The sequence below is a fragment of the Carassius auratus genome, unplaced genomic scaffold (assembly GCF_003368295.1).
Source record: "Carassius auratus strain Wakin unplaced genomic scaffold, ASM336829v1 scaf_tig00027515, whole genome shotgun sequence".
Classification (NCBI taxonomy): Eukaryota; Metazoa; Chordata; class Actinopteri; order Cypriniformes; family Cyprinidae; genus Carassius; species Carassius auratus.
This window is the reverse complement of record NW_020525600.1, coordinates 148512-169828: the sequence shown is the minus strand read 5'-3', so window position 1 is coordinate 169828 and position 21317 is coordinate 148512. Positions and strand designations below refer to the sequence as shown.

The 21317-nt window shown below is 36.0% G+C and overlaps 1 protein-coding gene across 2 annotated transcripts in view; it reads right to left on the bottom strand.

The window, feature by feature from the left end:
• LOC113079247 (B-cell receptor CD22-like) overlaps positions 1-21317 on the bottom strand; it is a 125778-nt gene that overhangs the window by 101247 nt on the left and 3214 nt on the right. Inside the window, exons 6-11 of one of the 2 annotated variants that reach the window (XM_026251469.1) lie at positions 21063-21308; positions 20896-20980; positions 20748-20781; positions 20285-20359; positions 20055-20141; positions 15908-16452 (exon numbers count right to left, since the gene is read on the bottom strand). The exons of the other annotated variant lie outside the window; for it this stretch is intronic. Of the exons in view, the coding sequence (XP_026107254.1) occupies positions 16432-16452; positions 20055-20141; positions 20285-20359; positions 20748-20781; positions 20896-20980; positions 21063-21308 (548 nt within the window). The 3' untranslated portion in view covers positions 15908-16431. Of the gene's footprint in view, positions 1-15907; positions 16453-20054; positions 20142-20284; positions 20360-20747; positions 20782-20895; positions 20981-21062; positions 21309-21317 lie in introns of those variants that run through there. 2 annotated transcript variants of the gene reach the window in all.

Here is a 21317-nt window from a genome sequence, read left to right as displayed (position 1 = left end):
ATGATTGTGCATTAGTGATGAACACCTGCCATTATTGTGCGTTACAGAGGATCAGATGCTGATGTTTTATTGGTTAAAATGATGCCACCATCATGGAGATCAGTGTGGAACTGCCATATGCAAACAAACTGTTGGATAAATAGTTATAATGAATTGACTTGAAATTAATATTACATATAACACCATAGTAAAAACTCCCATTGTGCACTGTAGCATGAATAATTATTGTCACCACTGTTGAGGATCATATGATAAGTGTTCATGTATAAAATCCTTAGCCTTTACAACTCCCCCCAATATTTAAGCATTACAAGAATATTTGTTTAATAGGACTTTCTTGTCGTTACTAGCTGAACACAATTTACAAAGCCAAAGAGAGGCTCCTTCATGATGTTCCTTTCAATGTTTTAGAAAAAAAAGAGACAATTTATGTTTACTATGTAACACAACCAAAAGTGCTTGAAAGCAAATTACTTTGAATTATTAAAAATGTCAATAGCCCAACTAAAGTAAACACTTATCGCCATGATGGTGGCTTGGGATTTAACTTGAGACTCGTTTGTGACTTGATTTGGACGAGTTTTCAAAAATGTATATTCATTAAATATATTTGATTTCAGATAAATTCATCACAACTATTAAAACAACAGTTAATTTGCATGTGGCAGTTCCACAAGGTAGGATATTTAAAAACTGAACATATTTTAAGTGAAATACAATTGTTTTGAAAATAAAACAGGCTGATGCCTAATAATTACTTCATCGTGTAAAACCAGCTAGCAACAGTTTTCTGCACAACACAATATCTAACACAAGAAGATAAAGGTCAAGAGCCCAACTGAAGCAAACACTGATCTCCATGATGGTGGCATCATTTTAACCAATAAAACATCAGCATCTGATCCTCTGTAATGCACATTAATGGCAGGTGTTCATCACTAATGCACAATCATCATTTAATTATTTCAGTGACTTTAACTTTTTGAGGACTTGGGATTTGACTGAATACTTGCTTGTAACTTGAACGTTTGTGACTTGGAAGGAATGACTTGGTTCCTCCTGCTGAGTTCATGGGTGGAACAAAAATATTGCAGGAATTTTACTATCTGACCCCTGGACTTTACACCTCTGTCTGTAATATATTTACTTGTTTTACACTCATTGGGCACCAGGTGGTAATGTGAGCAAAGTTTCCAGAAATTGACCCTTTTGTGAACCACATGGCTGAAAATCTAAAAGCTTCATGAGGCTTTATCTAGCCATCACTACTGACTTACATTTCAAAACTATAAATTAAATACTGTTTCTAGTTTCTCTAAAACAAATTAAGCCATATAAATAAATATTCTCCATGAGAGCAGAGCCCAAAGCTCATGGCCAGTGGTGTTTAAATCCAAGTTTAAATCTCTGCTTCATGATGTAAAGGGGAATCACTCAGGAGCCGTCCAAGCGGAGGGGAAATATTTTACTCTTCCACTTTATTTCAAGCAACAGGGCTGTCCCGGGGCACAGAATTTACAGGCTAGGAGGGGGTAATGATGCTGAGTATAACTAAAAAGTGCCATTGTCTGGTGAGTCTCATATGCATAATCTTATTAACTGTTTATCTCCGGAACTGCGACTTTCTTTACCACACTATACATCGCAAATCACGTCATTCGGTCAATTTCACTGGTTAAGGTAAGGTGTGGGGTAGGTTTAGGGGTTAGTTTCTTTTGTTGCATAGTTTAGGAAACACTTTAACTGACACAACCAATAAAAACTTCAGAATCAGCTGTGGTGCAAAGTTTGGACTGAAGTGGATTGGGGGGAAATTGTGCATGCGTGTCTCTTAATGGGAGGAAGCCAAGCCCAATTTTGGAGTTCCCGCCCCTATTTGGAGATCTCCAGGCTGCAGTTATACCCTTCTCGTGAGTTTACACTTTTAGCTCACTGTGACCTCAGATTGTGACCTCAGATTCACGGATATCCTGGGAGCTCATGGTGACAACACTGTGAGATCAAATTGTTGACTGGGAATACTCCGGGTGACAGCGTCAGTGTGAGTGAAGGTGCCGCAACATACGGTCACATTCCAGTACAGTGACAGTGACACTGACACAATCCATCAGCACATCACATGCCACTCTCCACTGACACATGTCAGTGAAAACCGGAAGTGTCAATTGATTAACTATTAATAAATATTTTCTATTTGAATATATTTTTAAATGCAATTCATTCCTGTTGATTTTCAGCATCATTACTTGCAGTCTTCAGTGCACATTCCTTCAGAAATCATTCTAATATACTGATTTAGGGTTGATACTGATAATACTGATTTTTATTGATACTTAATTATCAATGATGGTTCTTATTATTATCATTCGTAAAAAAAAAAAGAAAAAAAAAATGTCTCTTTGCTGCATAATATTTCCTGGAAACAGAAAGAACATAATTTATTTGAAATGTATATATTTGTGCAACATTATAAATGTTTTTACTTTTATCATTTTAATGCCTTGATGCTGAATAAAAAGTAATTTATTAACACACATCAAACATTTGAATGGTTGTATACAATGGTTTCTAAATATAAAGGAGCATAACTCTTTTTTTCAAATATAGATAATGATCAGACATATTTCTTGAGGAGTCATGAACACTGAAGAAGAGTAAAACCTCATCAAAGTCACCTGTGACAGTAAGAGTCACTCCAGGTTTACCAATCCATCTTCTATCATACTGTAATTGAGATCCATCTGCGGTACGGCATCTCTGACTGGTTTGGCAATTTCAGTGTACAGCTGAAAGCACAGATTACACTGTAAACACAGAGAGCCATGAAAACCATGGGAGTTAAGCAGTATTCCACACTTCAGGCTGTCTTTGATGAAACTATCATCAGAAAGGTCCAAAAAATGATTTCAGATCCAATCCATGTCCTCCACCCTGAGTATCGGTTTCTTCCCTCAGGAAGGCGCTTTAGACTTCCCCAGGTCAGACTTAACCCGTTTAAGAATTCCTTCGTCCCTCTGTCCATCAACACTTTAAATAACAAGTCAGCCATGTGCATGTGTGTATATGTATTGTATTATATTTCTTATTTAAGCAGCAGTCACATGGATTGTATATGTCCAAGAACATTTTCCTTCTGGACAATAAAGTGTAGCTATCAATCTTTCTATCTGAACAATAGTTTTTTAAATGATTATTTATTTATTTTTGCTTTTGCAAGCAAAGTTGGCAGAAAGCATAGACGCAGCGACTCCATGCTCTCACTTTAATTGCTCTTTATGTACATTCTTGTCTATATGTTTTTTTTTTTCCACCAAAGTTAGGTTTAGCTGTGCAAATCCCACATAAAGTAACTAAGACTTATGATCACACTATAAAAAAAAAATAATAATAAGTTGCGTCAACTTAAAAAAATGAGGCAACTTATTGCAAGCACTTTTTTTGTAAACTTGACAAACAGGGACTAAAGTCCACCCAACTTAAAATACCTTAATATCGCAAGTTGTCACAAACATAAATAGTCATGTTAACCTAAAAAATATCAAATATTTTATCAAATATAAAAAATATTTTTTGTTTACTGAACACAAGGCCTATTATCTATAATCATACACAATTTTAAAGTGGAAAAAAGTGAGAAGTGACATTCAGCCAAGTATGGTGACTTATACTCAGAATTCAAGCTCTATATTTATCCAATCCAAAGTGCACACACACAAACACATCATGAACACAGAGCAGTGTTCATCATTTATGCTGCGGCACCCGGGGGTTCAGTGCCTTGCTCAAGGACACCTAAATCATGGTATCACCAGCCCAAGTTTCAAACCCACAACCCTAGGTTAGGAGTCAAACTCTCTAACCACTAGGCCACAACTTTATATTTTTCAAAGAGTCTAAATAAATAAAAGACCATAACGCGGGTCAAATAACCTTTTCTTATTATTGAAAGTTTGTGTCCAAAGCACAAGGACATACCAAGTCTTGTATATTAACTTCTTTACTCAATGCATTTTACACTGAACTCAACACATGTTACATAATGCATGTTAAATAAATCCAGTGTTAATTATACCTTAATACATTAGCAGTCTTGTGGCATGAAGTCACATGTATTTAACATTTTTGTTTGTTTTTAAGGGAACTATTGCGTGAAAATTATGTCTTTGCAGACGTTGAAAAGACGTCCACTGAGGAGAGAATGTTTTTATGACGTCTTTTTAAAAATGTTTTTATGTCTTCTGTACATCCGATATAACGTTCACAGATCCTCCTTACAAGGGTCTGTGAATTTATTTCTGTCCGACATCTAGAGAAGCTCTTATTGAAAATTAACAGAGGTTTAAATGTTGATATTTGATTCATGAATTCTGACTATGGGTCACCATACTTGGCTGAATATCATGTCACTTTTCCCTTTTTTTCACTTTAAAATTGTTTATGCTTATAGATAATAGGCCTTGTGTCTTTAGTCCCCATTTGTCAAGTTTACTCAAAAAAGTGCTTGCAATAAGTTGCCTTATTTTTTAAAAGTTGACATTTTTTTTTTTTTTTTACAGTGCATAGAACTACATCTTAAGCAGACCTTGAGTGATATTTTTGCACTTACTTAATATAGCAAAGGAGATATCCGGGACACTTGGCTCTCAATGGATTGTTGTTTCTGGCAGGTGTCGGAGGTGTAAAAAAACAAAACAAAAGCATGGATGCTGGTACAGCTTACTTGTAAAGCCATTCCTACCCAGCTTTTTTTCTCACCATTGCCAGATATTTTGTAGTGGGTCCTCTCAGCCTCTCAGTCCTATGCGCACTGTCCACTTTTCCCCTGGTTGTAATGCCTCTGCTCATAAACCCAGCATACAGGAGAACACAACACATCTCTACTGTTCTCACCTGGGCTCCCATCCTCATCCTGAGGATCCTCAGACCAAACCACCAGCAAGAAAAGCTGCTGTCCCAAGTGTTATTAGTACAGTCCAGAAGACCACCAGCTGCCCACTGCCCTCCCTCAATCACTAGGTCTACAACTACAACAAGCTTACAGCGGATTACTGTATTTCTGCATTTGAAATGTTGAACTTTTTTTGTGTGTCTTTTTATTATGTTTTATAAGGCAAAAATGTAAATATTGCAATACTTCCCTGCCTATAGACAATTTAGTATGTTAAGAAAGTTTATCATATATGGTCTATGATTCATTATATAGTTATCTGTTGTTAAAGAGGAGTATTTGTACTGGATATACTTACAGAACCTCTGCAACTGAAAACAAGTATGTTTGCTGTTGACTTTAAAACTTATAGTTATTGACAGACAGTCCTGTGACAACTAGCCCCAAATCAATCTCCAATACATCAGGTATTTGACAGAGCACTTTCCCATTTCACCAACACAGTACTACAAAAATGATCAAACTGATACCAGCAACCAGCACTGGTGTTTTCACACTCTAAATGTCTCGTGATTAACATATTCTATTTCAAAATGATTCTGACACCTTAACTAGTAGTGATAAAGCAGAAGAAGTGTTTTAGCGAATGACATGAAGGCCAATGAAAGTTAAACTGAGATACATTTTATTTTAGCTCATAAAGCTGCTCCCGTTGTGTTTTCAAACGTGGAAATATCTTAATGGAATCAATTGCATGCAGTTGGAGATGACAAGGATCCTGTGCCTGAGAGACAAAGAACACATTGCTTGAATAACTATATTTTGAATTTGCAGACCAGCCATTATGGTTTGAGAACTACTGGACCCAGGATTGTGAAACACAGGATGGTAATGCATCGATATTAGGATATCAGGATATCAGGATATCAGGATGGTAATGCAGTGACTGCAATATGCTGTGATTCACCATTTCAGAACATAAAATCTTTGTATTCTGTCAGTGGCCTTGTTCTCGAATCCATCACGAGTCTCTAAATTAAACATTAATACAGTTTTCTCTGTGAGCTAGGTGTGAATAAATAAATAAATATTTAATATTTATATTGTCAAAATTATCCATAAAGACAATTTTTTCACACAGAAACTGAGGTATGTAAACTCAGATTAATGAGGCCTACAAAACATTTGTTCCATAAATAAACACAAAACCATTTGTAATTGAAAGACTACAAGCAGACAAAGAGATCGATTCCAATATTTGTTGCTAATTTATCATAAAATTAGATTCATAAGCTTTTTTTTTTTTGAAAAACTGTGCAGATTTTTTATTTTTTTATATATTTTAATTAATATTGACAAAATTATCCACAAATAAGTTTTTTTTTTTTCACTCAAAACCTGAAGTACGTCAGCTCAGATTAATGAGGCCTGGAAAACATTTGTTCCACAAATAATTGAAAGAAAAACAAACTGACAAAAACACTGATACCAATGTTAAGTGATAATATTGCATAACAATATATTTATAAGCTATTTTTTTTTTTTTGTAGGATGGTTATTTTTGACCAGGAACACCAGAAGTGTATCAAGTTTTAATTTTTAAAAATATATTTATTATGTAAATTAACAATTTTTGCGATTGAAGTAGTTATACCCTGTGTGAACAAAGTCAGTAATTCTTGTTTGGATAACATTAAGTAACTTTTCAGGAGAAAGACAATTCTCTCTGGGTCAAAATGACCTGAACACTACAAGAGTGTTAAATACATTAGTTATATAATTATATAATTAAAATAATAAAACAATCTTTTTTTTTTTCTCCCGAAGTCTCTAAATGTAATGCTGTTTAATATTTGTTATACTGTTCTGATAGAAATGTGCACAACTGATCAGCTACAGGCGTTCTTTAATGCAAAACATGAAGTGATATTATAGAGCACAAATATTACAAAAAATCTAAATGAACTAGGCTTTAAACATGATATAAAGCATAAATAATAATAATAATAATACATTTGAAAATGGCTACTTCATTGGAAAGGTATGAAACTCGGTCACTATGTAATCCCCCCCCCACACACACACACACAAATATAAAATCATGGACTTGATTCGAAAAAGCTAAATGGTGGTAAAAAAAAATTAAATAAAATAATAAAAAAATAAATAACACGTGTTTTTTTTTTCGGACAAAAATTTCCTCCATTACAAAAAAAATGGGAAATATGCAAAAATACAAAGATTATTATTTTTTTTTTTTATTTTATTTTTTTTTGTGTGTGTATACAATATACAATTATAGAAATTATGTGTACAGAAATACAAATCATTTATTACGTGGAAAACAAAATGTTCACAGCAATGAAGGAGTGACACTATAATATCAAGAGTGCAAAATAGACACACACCACCCTCCCACCCCACAGACAAACATACAGTATATGAACTATGTGACTGTAACACAAAGCATGTTTCTGCAAATGTGGGAAATAAAAATCAATAATTGACACATTAACACAATGCAGTAAAAACACAGACATTAAAAAAGGGGTTACACCCTAAAACATCAATAGTACAAAACATACACACACACAGACACAAACTCAAACACAGACTCACTTACTGTACACACTCTCACATACACACACACAAATAAACTTGATGCGAGTGTAATGGCAAAATTGAGCCATAACTCAAATAAGAGGTTGAATATATATATACTTTTATTTTTTACTTTGATGTTATGTGTAATAAAATGTCTTTCTCTGTGTTCATGTTAATTCAAAACTGATATTTTCAAATCAGCATTAAAAAACTAAATTGAACAAAAATTTATTACATTGATTTTACTGAAAAAAAAAATGTTACATTTCGGGTGTCTGTTTACTTCTGACCACGGACAACATAAGTGCAACTCAAAAAATGAACAATACGAGAGGGTTAAGTGATTACACACTTTTACAATTCATTAACTTTTAACTGCTATTTGAACTCATATGATCTGCAAATTACTTCAACCATATCATGAAATCTCCAGGTCTATACCCACAGAGATTTATAAAAGATGTACACCTTTCTGTGGTTCCAGAACACTACTTCATCTTCTTCGTGTCTTCATAAAAAAAAAAAAAAAAAAAGTAAGAAAAAAAAAAGACATTAAAATAATGAGAACAGTCAATAGGAAAGGCTGCTAGATTGTATATACTAGATTGTCTCTATGTACTTACTGGAATATTTTCATGCACAGAAGAGTTTGGTTCAGGTTTACAGGTATTAGAGCCATGTTGAGCAGCCTTTGTGAAGGAAGAGACAAAGTACATATATTCAGCACTGTGTCATTTAAATGTCTATATACATATTTGTTAGACATTTTATATTTTTACCCTGACATTGAAGAGTGTTTAATGTATTTTTGTCCAACGTTGAGGATAGTATAGTATTTTATAGGAATTCTTTAGCTAAAATACTTACAGTTACATTCTCATACAGAGCAGTAGTCATTTCAGCATCGCAAGCTTGTCCATCATGATACATCTTTACCGTTAAAACAAACAAACAAACAATAGAGAGAATAAAAGTAACGTCTACAAACAACTCAACAGATAAAGTCATCTACATATTTTTTTTTTCTCACCTGAGCATTTTGTGCAAAATTTCTGTTTTTTAACCATCTGCAAAGACCAACACAATTACAGCCAATCAGAACTTGTCTTAAGTTATGAAGTTTTACCAGTGACATTTCTTTATTGGGTGGGCTGTTTTGAATGTGACGAATTCTGGTGCATCTACACGGTTCCCTTTTTGTACAGTTCACTCAAATTACATTTAAAAATCTGAAAATCAGTTTTCTCTGAATAATGGAGCCTGATTTGTTCATATTTCTGTATCATATTTCTAGCGCCATTTGCAAATGTGGCACATGCAGGCCATTCCTGCACACCTTTGATGAGCAATGTGAGTATGTGGTATACTTGGCAAGCCCAGGGAGAGACTGATGTACTAATGAGATAAGAGAAGTCTCACATTGCTGTGGTGCGGTTCGTTTGGGCAGGGGTGAAAGCAGGAATCGCACCAAAGGTGGACCAAACAAGCGTACCGAGACCTGCTTGAAGAGGTGGTCTCGGTACGCTTTCAAACAAACTCTGGAGTGATTCGTTTGTGGTGAGAACGTGATCCGGCCTCGAACAGACCCAACTGCAAAAGTACTGATCATTTTTGGACTAAACCAAAACCAATGCGCTGTGCATTATGGGATGAGGAAGTGTTTGTTGACAGTTTGCACTTTAGCATGGCGGTCGTGGACAAACTTGGAGTAGTGAGGAGGTGCGGAGCCTCATAGAAATTTGGTCAGATGCCCATGAGCATGTCAGAGTTAAGAAGAATTAATGCACGCCTCCGCTTGAAGTTAAGAGCGATGCCCGCTCGCCGTTTGCAGTGCATTAGAAATTCTGACCAATTGAAAAGAAGTTTAGAAAATAAGTCATGGCCAATGAGTGATGTGGATGTTGTCATGTGACTGCATTTTGGTTCGTTTCAACTGGTTCGGACCGAAGCAATCAGTGTGGTGTGAAAAGGAACCAAAAAAGCTGAAAAATGCTACAATACATAATTGTTTGCCCTTGGTTTGGACCAAATGAACCGGTCTACAGATGTGAAGGCACCCTAAAACATGGACATAGTGTACGTGACGTCACACAGAGGTTTTGAAGGGCATATTTGCAGGCCAAAGTGGGTGGAGCTGGTCGTTACCATTTTGGCAATGTGCCACAGTGCGTCCAGGCTGGATGTGGGTGGAGCTGAAGTGCCTACTTTCTGAAACCACGCCCACTTATCTCAACAAGCAGGCAATAGACCTGTCACTCAAGTGGCCATGTCCTTAATTATGCAAAACTTTAAGGCTTAATCTAATTTACACAGAAGAGTTATATTACAGTATTCAGAGAAAACTGAGTTTCCCCATAGTGTGGTAAACACAGTTCTCATTCCAATAACCGTAGGGGAGCCAAGGTTATTTTTAGTAACCAGATTGTTTACCCCAGCAATGAACAGAGCTTCAGCCTTCCTTATTCAATACCTGAGTAAGTAGCTCTCTTCTCAATCATTTACAGACATTGCATATTACCATACAAACATATCGTACAAAATCAGCATCGTGATGATGAAAACTGCAGCTCCACAAGCTCCACAAACCATAGATATGTGTAATGTCATCAGACGTCCTGCAACAGAGACAAGAGTAAAACACTAGAACAGATTAATTTGCTTACTTAAGAAAGAGTAAATGAGCTGCTCTACCTTTAACAGTGACAGTAACAGCATCTGATCTCTGAGATCCGTGTTGATTGTGAGCCTCACAGTAGAAGCGTCCACTCTGTAGTGCACTGAAACTCTGTCCAGATCCAACAGAGGAGCTTTGATTCTCCTTAAACCAGCTGAAGTTCAGAGCAGGAGGGTTTGAGTCACTGCTGCAGATCAGAGTCACTGAATCACCTTCCACTATTACACCTGATCCATTTATGAACACTGTGACATTCTTTGGTGGGTCTTAAGAGAACAAAAATATGAAGTGTAGCTCCAAACATGAACTTAATAAGTTATTAAAGAGAACTAATGAATCTGTACTCACAGGTGACATTGAGCTGAACAGCAGGAGAGATGTAAGTGTGTTCCTGTACACCACAGCTGTATCTGCCTGCATCCTCTCTTCTGACTGACTGCAGCAGGAGTTGATTGTTTCTGTCTCTTCTCTCAGTTAATGGCTGTGAGTTTCTGTACCAGATGAATGTTGCTCTGTCAGTCAGAGCGCAGCTGCTTTTACATGTCAGATGGACTGAATCTCCCTCTTTCACTGTCTCAGGAGACTCCACCTGAAGATCTGAACACAACACACACATTATATCTAGTGCTGCTGTCATATACTGATTATTATTCAACATAATGCACAGAAGAAGAGTGAAACCTTATCAAAGTCACCTGTGACAGTAAGATTTACACCCTGTTTACCAAGCCATTTCACATTAGCTTGATCAGTTATGAATCTGAAATAGTACATCTGTGAATCCTTCTGTGTCACATGACTCAGTCTGATGGTGCAGTTCTTCTGTTTATCTCCCAGATACTGAAGCCTCTGACTGTATTCAGGCTCATCAGACAGATCTGGATACTCATAATCGGCATTTTTATCTTTTGTTTTGGTCCAGAACACTTTAATGATCTCACGTCCAGTAGGGTATATAAAACTGCAGCTCATTATCACTGACGAGTTCTTTAGAGCGCAGATGTGTAGAGGGATGTAATCCACATGCTCTGTTTCACTATAAGCCCCTTAATAAAAACCACACTGAATAAATTAGCAGCAGCTTGTGCATTAAAATGCAGTGTGCAAAAAAAAAAGTGTTTCTGTTGCAGAGACTCACTGTGAATCACGAGCAGAAAGATCAGAGAAAGAGGAGGAGCCATTCTGACTGACATCATCATAGCAACACCTACAATAAATGCACATATTTTTCAGCTTTAAAGTCAGCAAAAGAAACAAAAAGAAAACTATACTACTTCAGTTTTCAAAGAAAATTACAGCAACACTGTGACAGTCATTTTCTTACCATATGAGTTTGTAACCGTAACTTTTGGTTGACAGCACATCATAGCCAACAATACAATACTGCCAGAACAACAATTTGTCATTTCATATTCAGAAACTGTTATAAAGCTCCTTAACTGAGTTCAGTGCATTACTAGTGTCTACAGTGTATACACTGGGGCTAGTTGTCACACATTTAAATACCTCTTTCTGTATAGATACACAATTTCAAGTCTTGGGTATGAAAGTCTGTTGAATATTACCACTGCTATTCCTCAGCAGAAAGGGTTACGCAGCACATCTCTGTGATGTTGGCACTCCATAAATACAAATCACCAAAATTATGCCATTTGTTTGTGGTACATCTGTGCCGATTTGTGCCACAAAAACTAACGTTTGCGCTGGTTTGATTTTTGGAATATTAAACATAATTTTTGGGATGTCACTCTCCACCCCACGCCATTGAAATTCATCAAAATTGCTTCCATTCATGTGTGCTTGGTTTGTTCTGTAAAAAACAAAAACAAAAACAAAAACAAAAAAAAAACGATGCAACCATGACCTCTTCTAAAATATAATGGAAACTTCAGTCTCCAACTCATTAGCGCAGTCGCAGAGTATAAAAAAAGAGTTAGTGTTTCTGCCTAAAAATCTTAAGTTTAGTTTTCACTAACTTCATATTTCAAGTTGACCAAGCTTACATTTCAAGGCAGCATGGACAGGCTATTGCAACTTAAGATCACATGATCAGGTTCTTATTTGTTGCTATTTAATCTTAATTGTTACAGAAATTGAACAAGACTCTTTGCACTATATATATATATATATATATATATATATATATATATATATATATATATATATATATATATATATATATATATATATGTAAGAGTGTGTCAGTGAGTCTGTGTTTGCGTTTGTGTCTGTGTGTATGTGTGTGTGTGTGTGTGTGTGTGTGTTTTGTACTCTTGATGTTTTAGAGTGTAACCCCTTCCTTAGTAAAATACAAACAAATATAAGCAAATTAACATGCCAGTGTCATAATAACGTAGATATTTTCTACACAGAAACAAATTTAACACAAAATTGTTGAGTAAATATCAGTTAAAGAAAAATAGGTCATGTAATTTCTCCACGCTGCGCGGAGCACAGAGAGATTTCCTGCGCCACAAACTGGTCCTGTATCAACCGCTAAATCGGCGTCTTCTCTTCCATTCACAGAAATGAAACAAATTATTCAAGTTCTCACCGGCTGCCACTACTGGATTTGACGGTATTTTCACTGTGTGTGCAGTTTTCACGTCCCAGCTCATCAGTTATCGGAGGTCTCGGAGGTCTCGTCTCATGACAGCACTGAATTTTCCCCCGTGATTTCGAATAATCCGCCCTTCGCCCCGCTTGGCTGAGAATTTATTACAATTATTATGTATTTTTCTTATGCAGTGCAGTAAAAAAACTTTTTTAAGAGGGACAGCAAAACTTTCTATTAGCTGTTAAATGCAGTCATGCAATACAGTTATCCTACATAGACTCTCATAGGCATATTAACTGCTTCTGCCCCCCCCATTTGAGAATAATTAAATCTACAACCAGGATTTCTTTTCACGGCACAAATCAAGCACCAATAAAAGCAACATTTGGTGTGAAGAGCGCCCCAAATTAGGTTATATACGTGTGGGATATATGTTTCATATTTTAAGGGCACAAATGGGGAACAAATAAATTAGAAGGACCAAGGTGCAGTGCTGCCTTGAAATTTAATCTGAAATATGAAGTTAGGGAAAACATGGATGTTTGAGCTGACAAAACTTAAAAATTTAGAGCACTAACACCAACTCACTCTAGGCTGAACACCGAGTGACATCACTGGTCTGTTTTGTATTTGTTATTTCTGATGACGAGAAATAGATTGTCTAATTAATCACCACAGGTGGACTCTACTGACTCTACTACCTGAATGTCTCAACAGAAATCGAGACTCATCAGACCAGGCAACATTTTTCCAGCCTTCAACTGTCCAATTTTAGTGAGCTTATTCAAATTGTAGCCTCTTTTCCCTATTTGTAGTGGAGATGAGTGGTACCATATGGGGGTCTTCTGCTGTTGTAGCCCATCCGCCTCAAGGTTGTGCGTGTTGTGGCTTCACAAATGCTTTGCTGCATACCTCGGTTGTAACGAGTCGTTATTTCAGTCAAAGTTGCTCTTCTATCAGCTTGAATCAGTCGAACCCATTCTCCTCTGACCTCTTGCATCAACAAGGCATTTTCACCCACAGGACTGACGCATACTGGATGTTTGAGTTCAGGAAATTTTCTTGACCAGGACCACACTCATAAATGCACTGAAGCAACTGCCATGTGATTGGTTGATTAGATAATTGCATTAATGAGAAATTGAACAGGTGTTCCTAATAATCCTATAGGTGAGTGTGTGTGTATATATATATATATATATATATATATATATATATATATATATATATATATATATATATATATATATATATATATATTTGTATGCAAATCAGTTGTTACTTTCAACATTAACAATATGATTCCCTGCATAATTTAGTTTAGAAAAATGGAGAAAACAATTATACAGTATGCACGTTGTTAATTATTTCTTAATTCTCACTCCAGGCTGAAGCTGTCAGCTCTGTTTGAAGTTGAAGTTTTAGGTTTCCTGAATAACATTTAAAGAATCTTGAGCTATGTTGCAGGGCAACTTTGATTAATGTTGCTGTCAAAGGGCAACCGAGAATACAGCAACATATACCCTAGTAAACTACAGTTATGCCACTCTGCTTACTTATGTCCATATGCAACAGTAAATAAATACATTTTAAGAAGAGACTTAAAACCAGCATATGTTTTTGCAGTTCTTATATTCCCTGGCAACTTGTTCAAGGATCGACCTCCTTTCGATTTCAAGCGTGTCCTTGGAACAGTCAACTGAGGACTACTAGTTAATCTGGAGGCATTACAGTGGAACAGAAGGAGATCAGAGATATATGACCTACATGTATATCCAGATATAATTTTTTTTACCTATTCTTAATGGAAAATTGCCCCAGCAACATTGATCAAAACAAGTTGTCCAAAATTGCTCCAAAAGTTGCCACATGTTTCATCAGCCTAACGTTTGAAGCTACAGTAGGTATGTAACTAATGTGGGATAATGTGAAGTATGCAATCATAGGATTTAATCATGCTTTTTATGGCAGGTTGGGTTAAAACACTGCTTTCCTGTTATGATCTATGAAACCCCTGACGTAGCCTTTGCCAACCCAAATATACAACTCTAGCTCCACCACTGCAGCTCTGTTACAACTAGCCCCAAGCAATCTCCATTACGTAAGATGTTTGACAGAATGATAAAAAAACACGTTCTTACCCGTTTCATCAACACTCATGACCGCTGATAGCAGTATAAATGATCCGGATAAAACCAGCGTTGGTGATTTCACACTCTAAATGCCACATGACTAAATTTAACACCTCAGCTAAAAACCAGAAACAGAGTTCAGCATCTAAGAAACTTGATGTTAGTCCATAAAGATACTCATAATGTTTTCACACTTGGAAATATAACGAGTTAATCAGTTGCATGCAAACAACGATAACAATGAACCTGCTCTTAAGAGACAGTGAAAAAAAAAAAAAAAAAAAAAAAAACTGCTTTAATAACTGACTTTATTTTGAATAAGTAGACTAGCTATCTTGGTGTGCACCAGACTGTAAAACACTGGAAAGCATTACTTTGGTTGTGACTAAAATATGCAATATTCTGCATAACTGTGCATTTGATAAAACTCAAAGTAATGTAAATTAAATAAACACAGAACTTACAATGCACTGATAATAAAGCTAGATAGTGTCTATACACTTTTAGCCTGTTAGTGGTTTTGTTCTCAGAAGTGTCATCTTTCTCTGTATATTGTCACCCATACAGTTTACTTTTTACTGAGGTAAGTGTGAACATTTTTAAAGGCGCATCATTCTTTGGTGAACTGTGTGAAACTAAAGAGCACCATACTCAGGAAGAGGAACTGTCGGAATAAAACATGAGGCCTTTTCTCTCAGTATGGCAGCTAATGGAAGTCCCGCCTTCTAAACAAAAGAGCCACTCAGCAGTTGGCAAAGTCATTGCATCGCTATAGCTATATTGTTAGAAGCGCTGGTTTTCATAAAAACGGTTGCATGTTCAGGACTGTACAAATGCACTAGTGGAACAATCCTAAAATGAATGATTTTTTAAACACTATTTAAGTGTAAAAAACAACATTTATGAGACCAGCAGCTTTTAAGATTTTTACAAATATGGCAGCAGTGTAAACGGCTTTCTTTGACAGGGAATTTGATTCTTCTTGACCAGCAAAAGGTAAAGATCCAGTGATTACCTATTTTTTTATTTTTTACATTTTGAATTCATTTTAAAATGAAGGTGCAACTAGCTTCAATTCCATATTGTGATGTATTTCAGAGTGAAATTGCATATCAAACAAGAATAAAGCATAGAACAATACTTTATTTTAGTCACTGGCATCGATTGGATTGTGAGAATAGAGCATTGCACTGGATGAATTCACATTTTGAACACATTTTTGTGTGAAATGTGATTTAAATGTTAAATAACACTACTAGTATCAAGACCAATAATTTATTGAATGAAAGATGAATCCAAAAAAGTTAAATGTAAAAAAAAAAAAAAAAAAAAAAAAAAGACTATTATGTATAAGTAATTAAAGTCAAACAAGACACACTGGTTAAAGCAACAACATATTCCCATGATGATATTATTAGCTGGCAACAAGCTTTTGACTTCCACATGCATCCATTGTTGTAAATTAGTTCATAATTCTCCAGTAAAGCATCATCAGACACTCCTGTCAATCATCCAGGGTTCCACCACACAGAAACGCATTAAGGCTGTAACATATTTTGGTGTGTCCCATCGTCCACTACAGCATATTCCTGTTAGGCTGCACCAATGAGACAAAAAAGAGATTATTATTATAGTCAATCAGACTATAATATCAATCAGGTAATTATTATAGTCAATCAGAATACTGCAGTGGTGTACACTGATGAGCCATTACATTATGTCCATATATATAATGGTTTTAAGTCAGTTATTTCTTTCTTTGTTGTAGTGTGTCATAGCAAAGATCATTTTACATTTTCAACCATTCATTTTGCTATTAATTGTAATAATCCAGTGAGATTTTTGTTTGCACAAGGAGTCAGAAAACAGCCCGAGAATGATCTCATCATCATCCAGTCTATCTCTTGAAGCATTTTGGAGACTGTATATATGACAATTCAGAGCCACCATACAAGCGAAAGCCAAAATCCAAAGTGGCGTCTGACAAGTTGATCCACTTCTCACACTGAGAAGATCCTTGCACACTGAGTTCACAGAAATTGGTTGTCTTCTTTTTAATATCTGGCTACAGTATCGGTAGCAAAGCATAAAACTGAGCCACTGACATCCTGAAGTAAACTTTGATTCGCCTGTGATAATCCTGCTGCTCTTTAATACCTTCCTCTCTCAATCTCAGGATTGTATGGACCCAATATTTCCTTTTTCTTTTTCTCTTTTTAAGAAGAAATAGGATTTTGTAAATCACCCTCACTGATTTAAGACTCCACTTTGTGTTGTTTTGTGAATTTATTTGCAACAGATTAATTAATATGGACTCTTAAAGTGAAAAAGTGACATGGCCAAGAATGTTGACCCATTCTCAGAATTCGTTCTCTGCATTTAACCAATCACAAGTGTGTGCACACAAACACACCCCCGGAGCAGTGGGCAGCCATTTATGCTGCGGCACCCAGGGAGCAATTTGGGGGTTCAGTGCCTTGCTCAAGGGCATCTCAGTGGTATTGATAGAGTATATTCACAGCACCCCCCCCCCCCCACCTACAATACCTGCTGGCCCAAGACTCAAACTCACAACCTCTGCATTATAAGTCCAACTCTCTAACAATTAGGCCACGCCTTCCCCATCTCTTTGGGGTGCAAGGTTGTGCAAGGTAGCTGTGAATGGCAAATTTTTAGTAAATCCATGGTAAATTATTGTTATTTGTAGATGGGAAAGCCTTGTATTGTACCACACAGTTTTCTTTTTTTTTTTTTTTTTTTTTCACTGCTGTTTCATCTTGTGAGTTAATGTATCAGCTCTAGTAAACTTGAGCTGCACTGCCATTTGAACTTTGACCCTTATGAAAATTAACCATATCTTAAAGTAAAACTGTAGTAACCATGTTTTTTTTGGTTATTATATATTATAAACTACAGTTTCACCACAAATGTGACCCTGAACCACAAAACCAGTTATAAGGGTCCATTTTTTACAAAATTGAGATTTATATATCATCAGGAAGCTGAATAAGTAAGCTTCCCACATAGCAACATCGTGTCGGCCCAGATCTGGCCCACATCTGGCACCCGTGGAAAGATGATCTGGCCCACAAGCAGTGTGGAATGATGGCACTTGGGCGGACCGCTCCTGATTGCCAGATTTGAGCCACAAGCAGGCCATAGCAATGCCACATGTCAGCCGAGATAAAATAAATTAACTAGAACTGGGCCTTATCTGAGCCACAAAATCTGTGTATATTAAATATGAAGTCATTTCAGCCTTAATAAGCCTGTTAACAAGCAGAATCACTGAAAGAAAGAAGAGAACAGAAAAAGAGATGAGCAGAAACACAAGAACTACAACTGACTTCAGCCACAACCTTAGATGAAATCAATTGAAGATAAAAGAAGACATTAAATATCTCAAGATCTCAGCAGAGGAGGATTAAACAACTCCACAAACAGCTTTACCAGCTTCACTTATTACTAACCAGACTGACTTTATTTCTGTTAGACATCTAAAGTTTTTACTGAGAATTAACAGAGATTTAACTCTAATGTGTGTCACCATAACAGTGATAAGTGTTTTCATTAGTTGGGCTCCTAACTCTTACTACATATTTTGTCTTTTTTTTTTTGGCCACTCTGGCAGTGTGTTTGTTCAACACATTTGCAGCTTCAAATAAAGCTAGAGTGACATGAGATCAAGTGCCAGCTATTATCTGTGGATGGTTTTATAATCATTATAAAGTATGCAGGTTAATTTATGCTTTTTTAATCTAACAATTGTTTCATTAATTTATTCACATCACAAACCATGTGTTTCTGCAGCATGAGATCCAGCAGTACTATAACAATCAGTTAAAATCTTTAAACAAACATGAGCTCAAAAAACTTAACCTATGACACACTCAGATATAAACAATCAGCACATGAATCTCAATAATGGTGACAATCAAAAATATTTAGATAAACTGATCAATTCAGAACTTAATTGAAAAGCTACTAAGTCACAACAAAAACAACAGCAAAAATATAAGCAAATATTAAGAATTAAACAAAATAACAGGAAAATCAAGTCAAGTCTCTTTAGCTTTCTTTGAGGCTGCAAATATGTTAAACAAACACACCGTCACAGCAGCCAAAAAAGACAAAAGATAGAAAAAGAGTTAAAAGCGCAACTAATGGAAACACTAATCACCGTTATGGTGACACACATTAGAGTTAAACCTTTGTTAATTCGCAATAAAAACTTTTTTAGATGTCCAAAGAAATCAAGTCAGTCTGGTTAGTAATAAGTGAAGTTGTTAAAGCTGTTTGTGGAGTTGTTTAATCCTCCTCTGCTGAGATCTTGAGAGATTTAATGTCTTCTTTTATCTTCAGTTGATTTCATCTAAGGTTGTGGCTGAAGTCAGTCGTAGTTCTTGTGTTTTTGCTCATCTCTTTTTCTCTTTTCTTTCCTTCAGTGATTCTGTTTGTTAACAGGCTTATTAAGGCTGAAATTACTTCAGAACTGGACCTTATCTGAGCCACAAAATCTGTGTATATTAAATTCTTTACTCTTGGCTGACATGTGGCATTGCTATGGCCTGCTTGTGGCTCAAATCTGGCAAACAGGAGCGGTCCACCCAAGTGCTATTATTTTACACTGCATGTGGGCCAGATCATCTATCCACGGGTGCCAGATGTGGGCCGGATCTGGGCCTAAACAATGTTGCTATGTGGGTTTCCATTTTATGCACAGTGTGTTAGAACAGGTTCACAAATATCATGGTTAAACTACAGTTAAAGTATTTCAAAACTATGGTTAATTTGTGGTTAACATAGTTTACCTACTCACCATGGTTTTTTGGTTTTATTTGTAATAAAAATATTGTTAATTATTGTAAAGGTGGACGAGAGGATAAATGGTCCATGTGGCAAGTTTCAAATGAATAGTGCTGTTTTGACCTGCCTTTGGACTTAAACATTGTATAAAACATTTCTCAAACTCTTATTATTTTATAGAGTAAAAATGTATCACTCTAATTGCCATTAACGTTAGCACCAAGCCCTACCACAAGCATATTCCCAGGTTGGGAACCACTGCCCTAGGAATTCTATCACAACCTCATTGGACCAACACCTTGCCACTAGAGATGATTATAATGTATTTGGCTCATTAGTGTAGATTACAGAGTAAGATATTTAATAGCATGATAATATTTTCTATTGACTCACAATTGGAAGATTCTCATAAATTATAACGTTCTCACACAGAGGGATGTTTATTTTAGGATCAAGTGTTTTACTGTAAGGATGAACAGCCTTCATGTGAGAGAGAGAGAGAGAGAGAGAGAGAGAGAGAAAGAGAGAGAGAGAGAGATGAGATTCAGGAGAAAAAGGACAAAACAACTGGTCTTGAAATATAGTGATATTGTCTTGGCTTGAATAAGAAGATGTACACTCACCACATTCTCATACACATATGAGAACAGACTAGAATCAGATATTGTGCTTATGTCATCATAATTGTTCTCGAGGGACTGAAAAGAATAGGAACAATATCCAGTAGTTTTGCCATCAGCAGTTAATGACAGAAGAGTGGAAAATCAGAGTAATAAAATTAAAACATATACAAGTAAAATAAGAATGGCATACATTATAAAAACCATCAGTAAACCTATGTTGGTTTTTAGTTGTGCATTTGAGTGATTAAACGAAAATCCAGTGCTTTAATCATTACAAACATGGACATGCCAATACTTTGTCTGAATCGTGATGTAATCTCTATGAGTTATTTGTAAATGAATCATTCATCTGAGTCATTTGCTATATTTCCCTCATTCATTTTTAATTACATTATATTTCCCTTCAGCGCCCCTATTGGGCAAAGTGTGTATTTGAGCCCATATTGTAGTGAAACTGACTGACCTCAGACTGCAGGATGTTTCTTTTTACACAGCTGCTTGGAAAAAAACAAACAAACAAACAAACAAACAAACAAAAAAAATGATAAATGTTAAGATCACACAATATTAAACCACATAACTATCATGAAAAAGAAAACTCTGACTCTTACCAGGTTAGTAATCCAATGATGACAGCAGCTACAATTCCACAAAGTGGTACTACAATGGCTGTCTGAGATATTTTCCAGTATAGTACTGAGACGAGATGAAAGATTGAGAGAATTGATCAGTTTGACTCAGTTCAGAAGGATTAATGTAAGTAAATGAGCTGCTCTACCTTTAACAGTGACAGTAACAGCGTCTGATCTCTGAGATCCATGTTGATTGTGAGCCTCACAGTAGAAGCGTCCACTCTGTAGTGCACTGAAACTCTGTCCAGATCCAACAGAGGAGATTTGATTCTCCTGAAACCAGATGATTTCTGCAGGTGGGTTTGAATCACTGCTGCAGATCAGAGTCACTGAATCTCCTTCCACTATTTCACCAGATCCATTTATGAACACTGAGATTGTTTTTGGAGGGTCTAAAACAT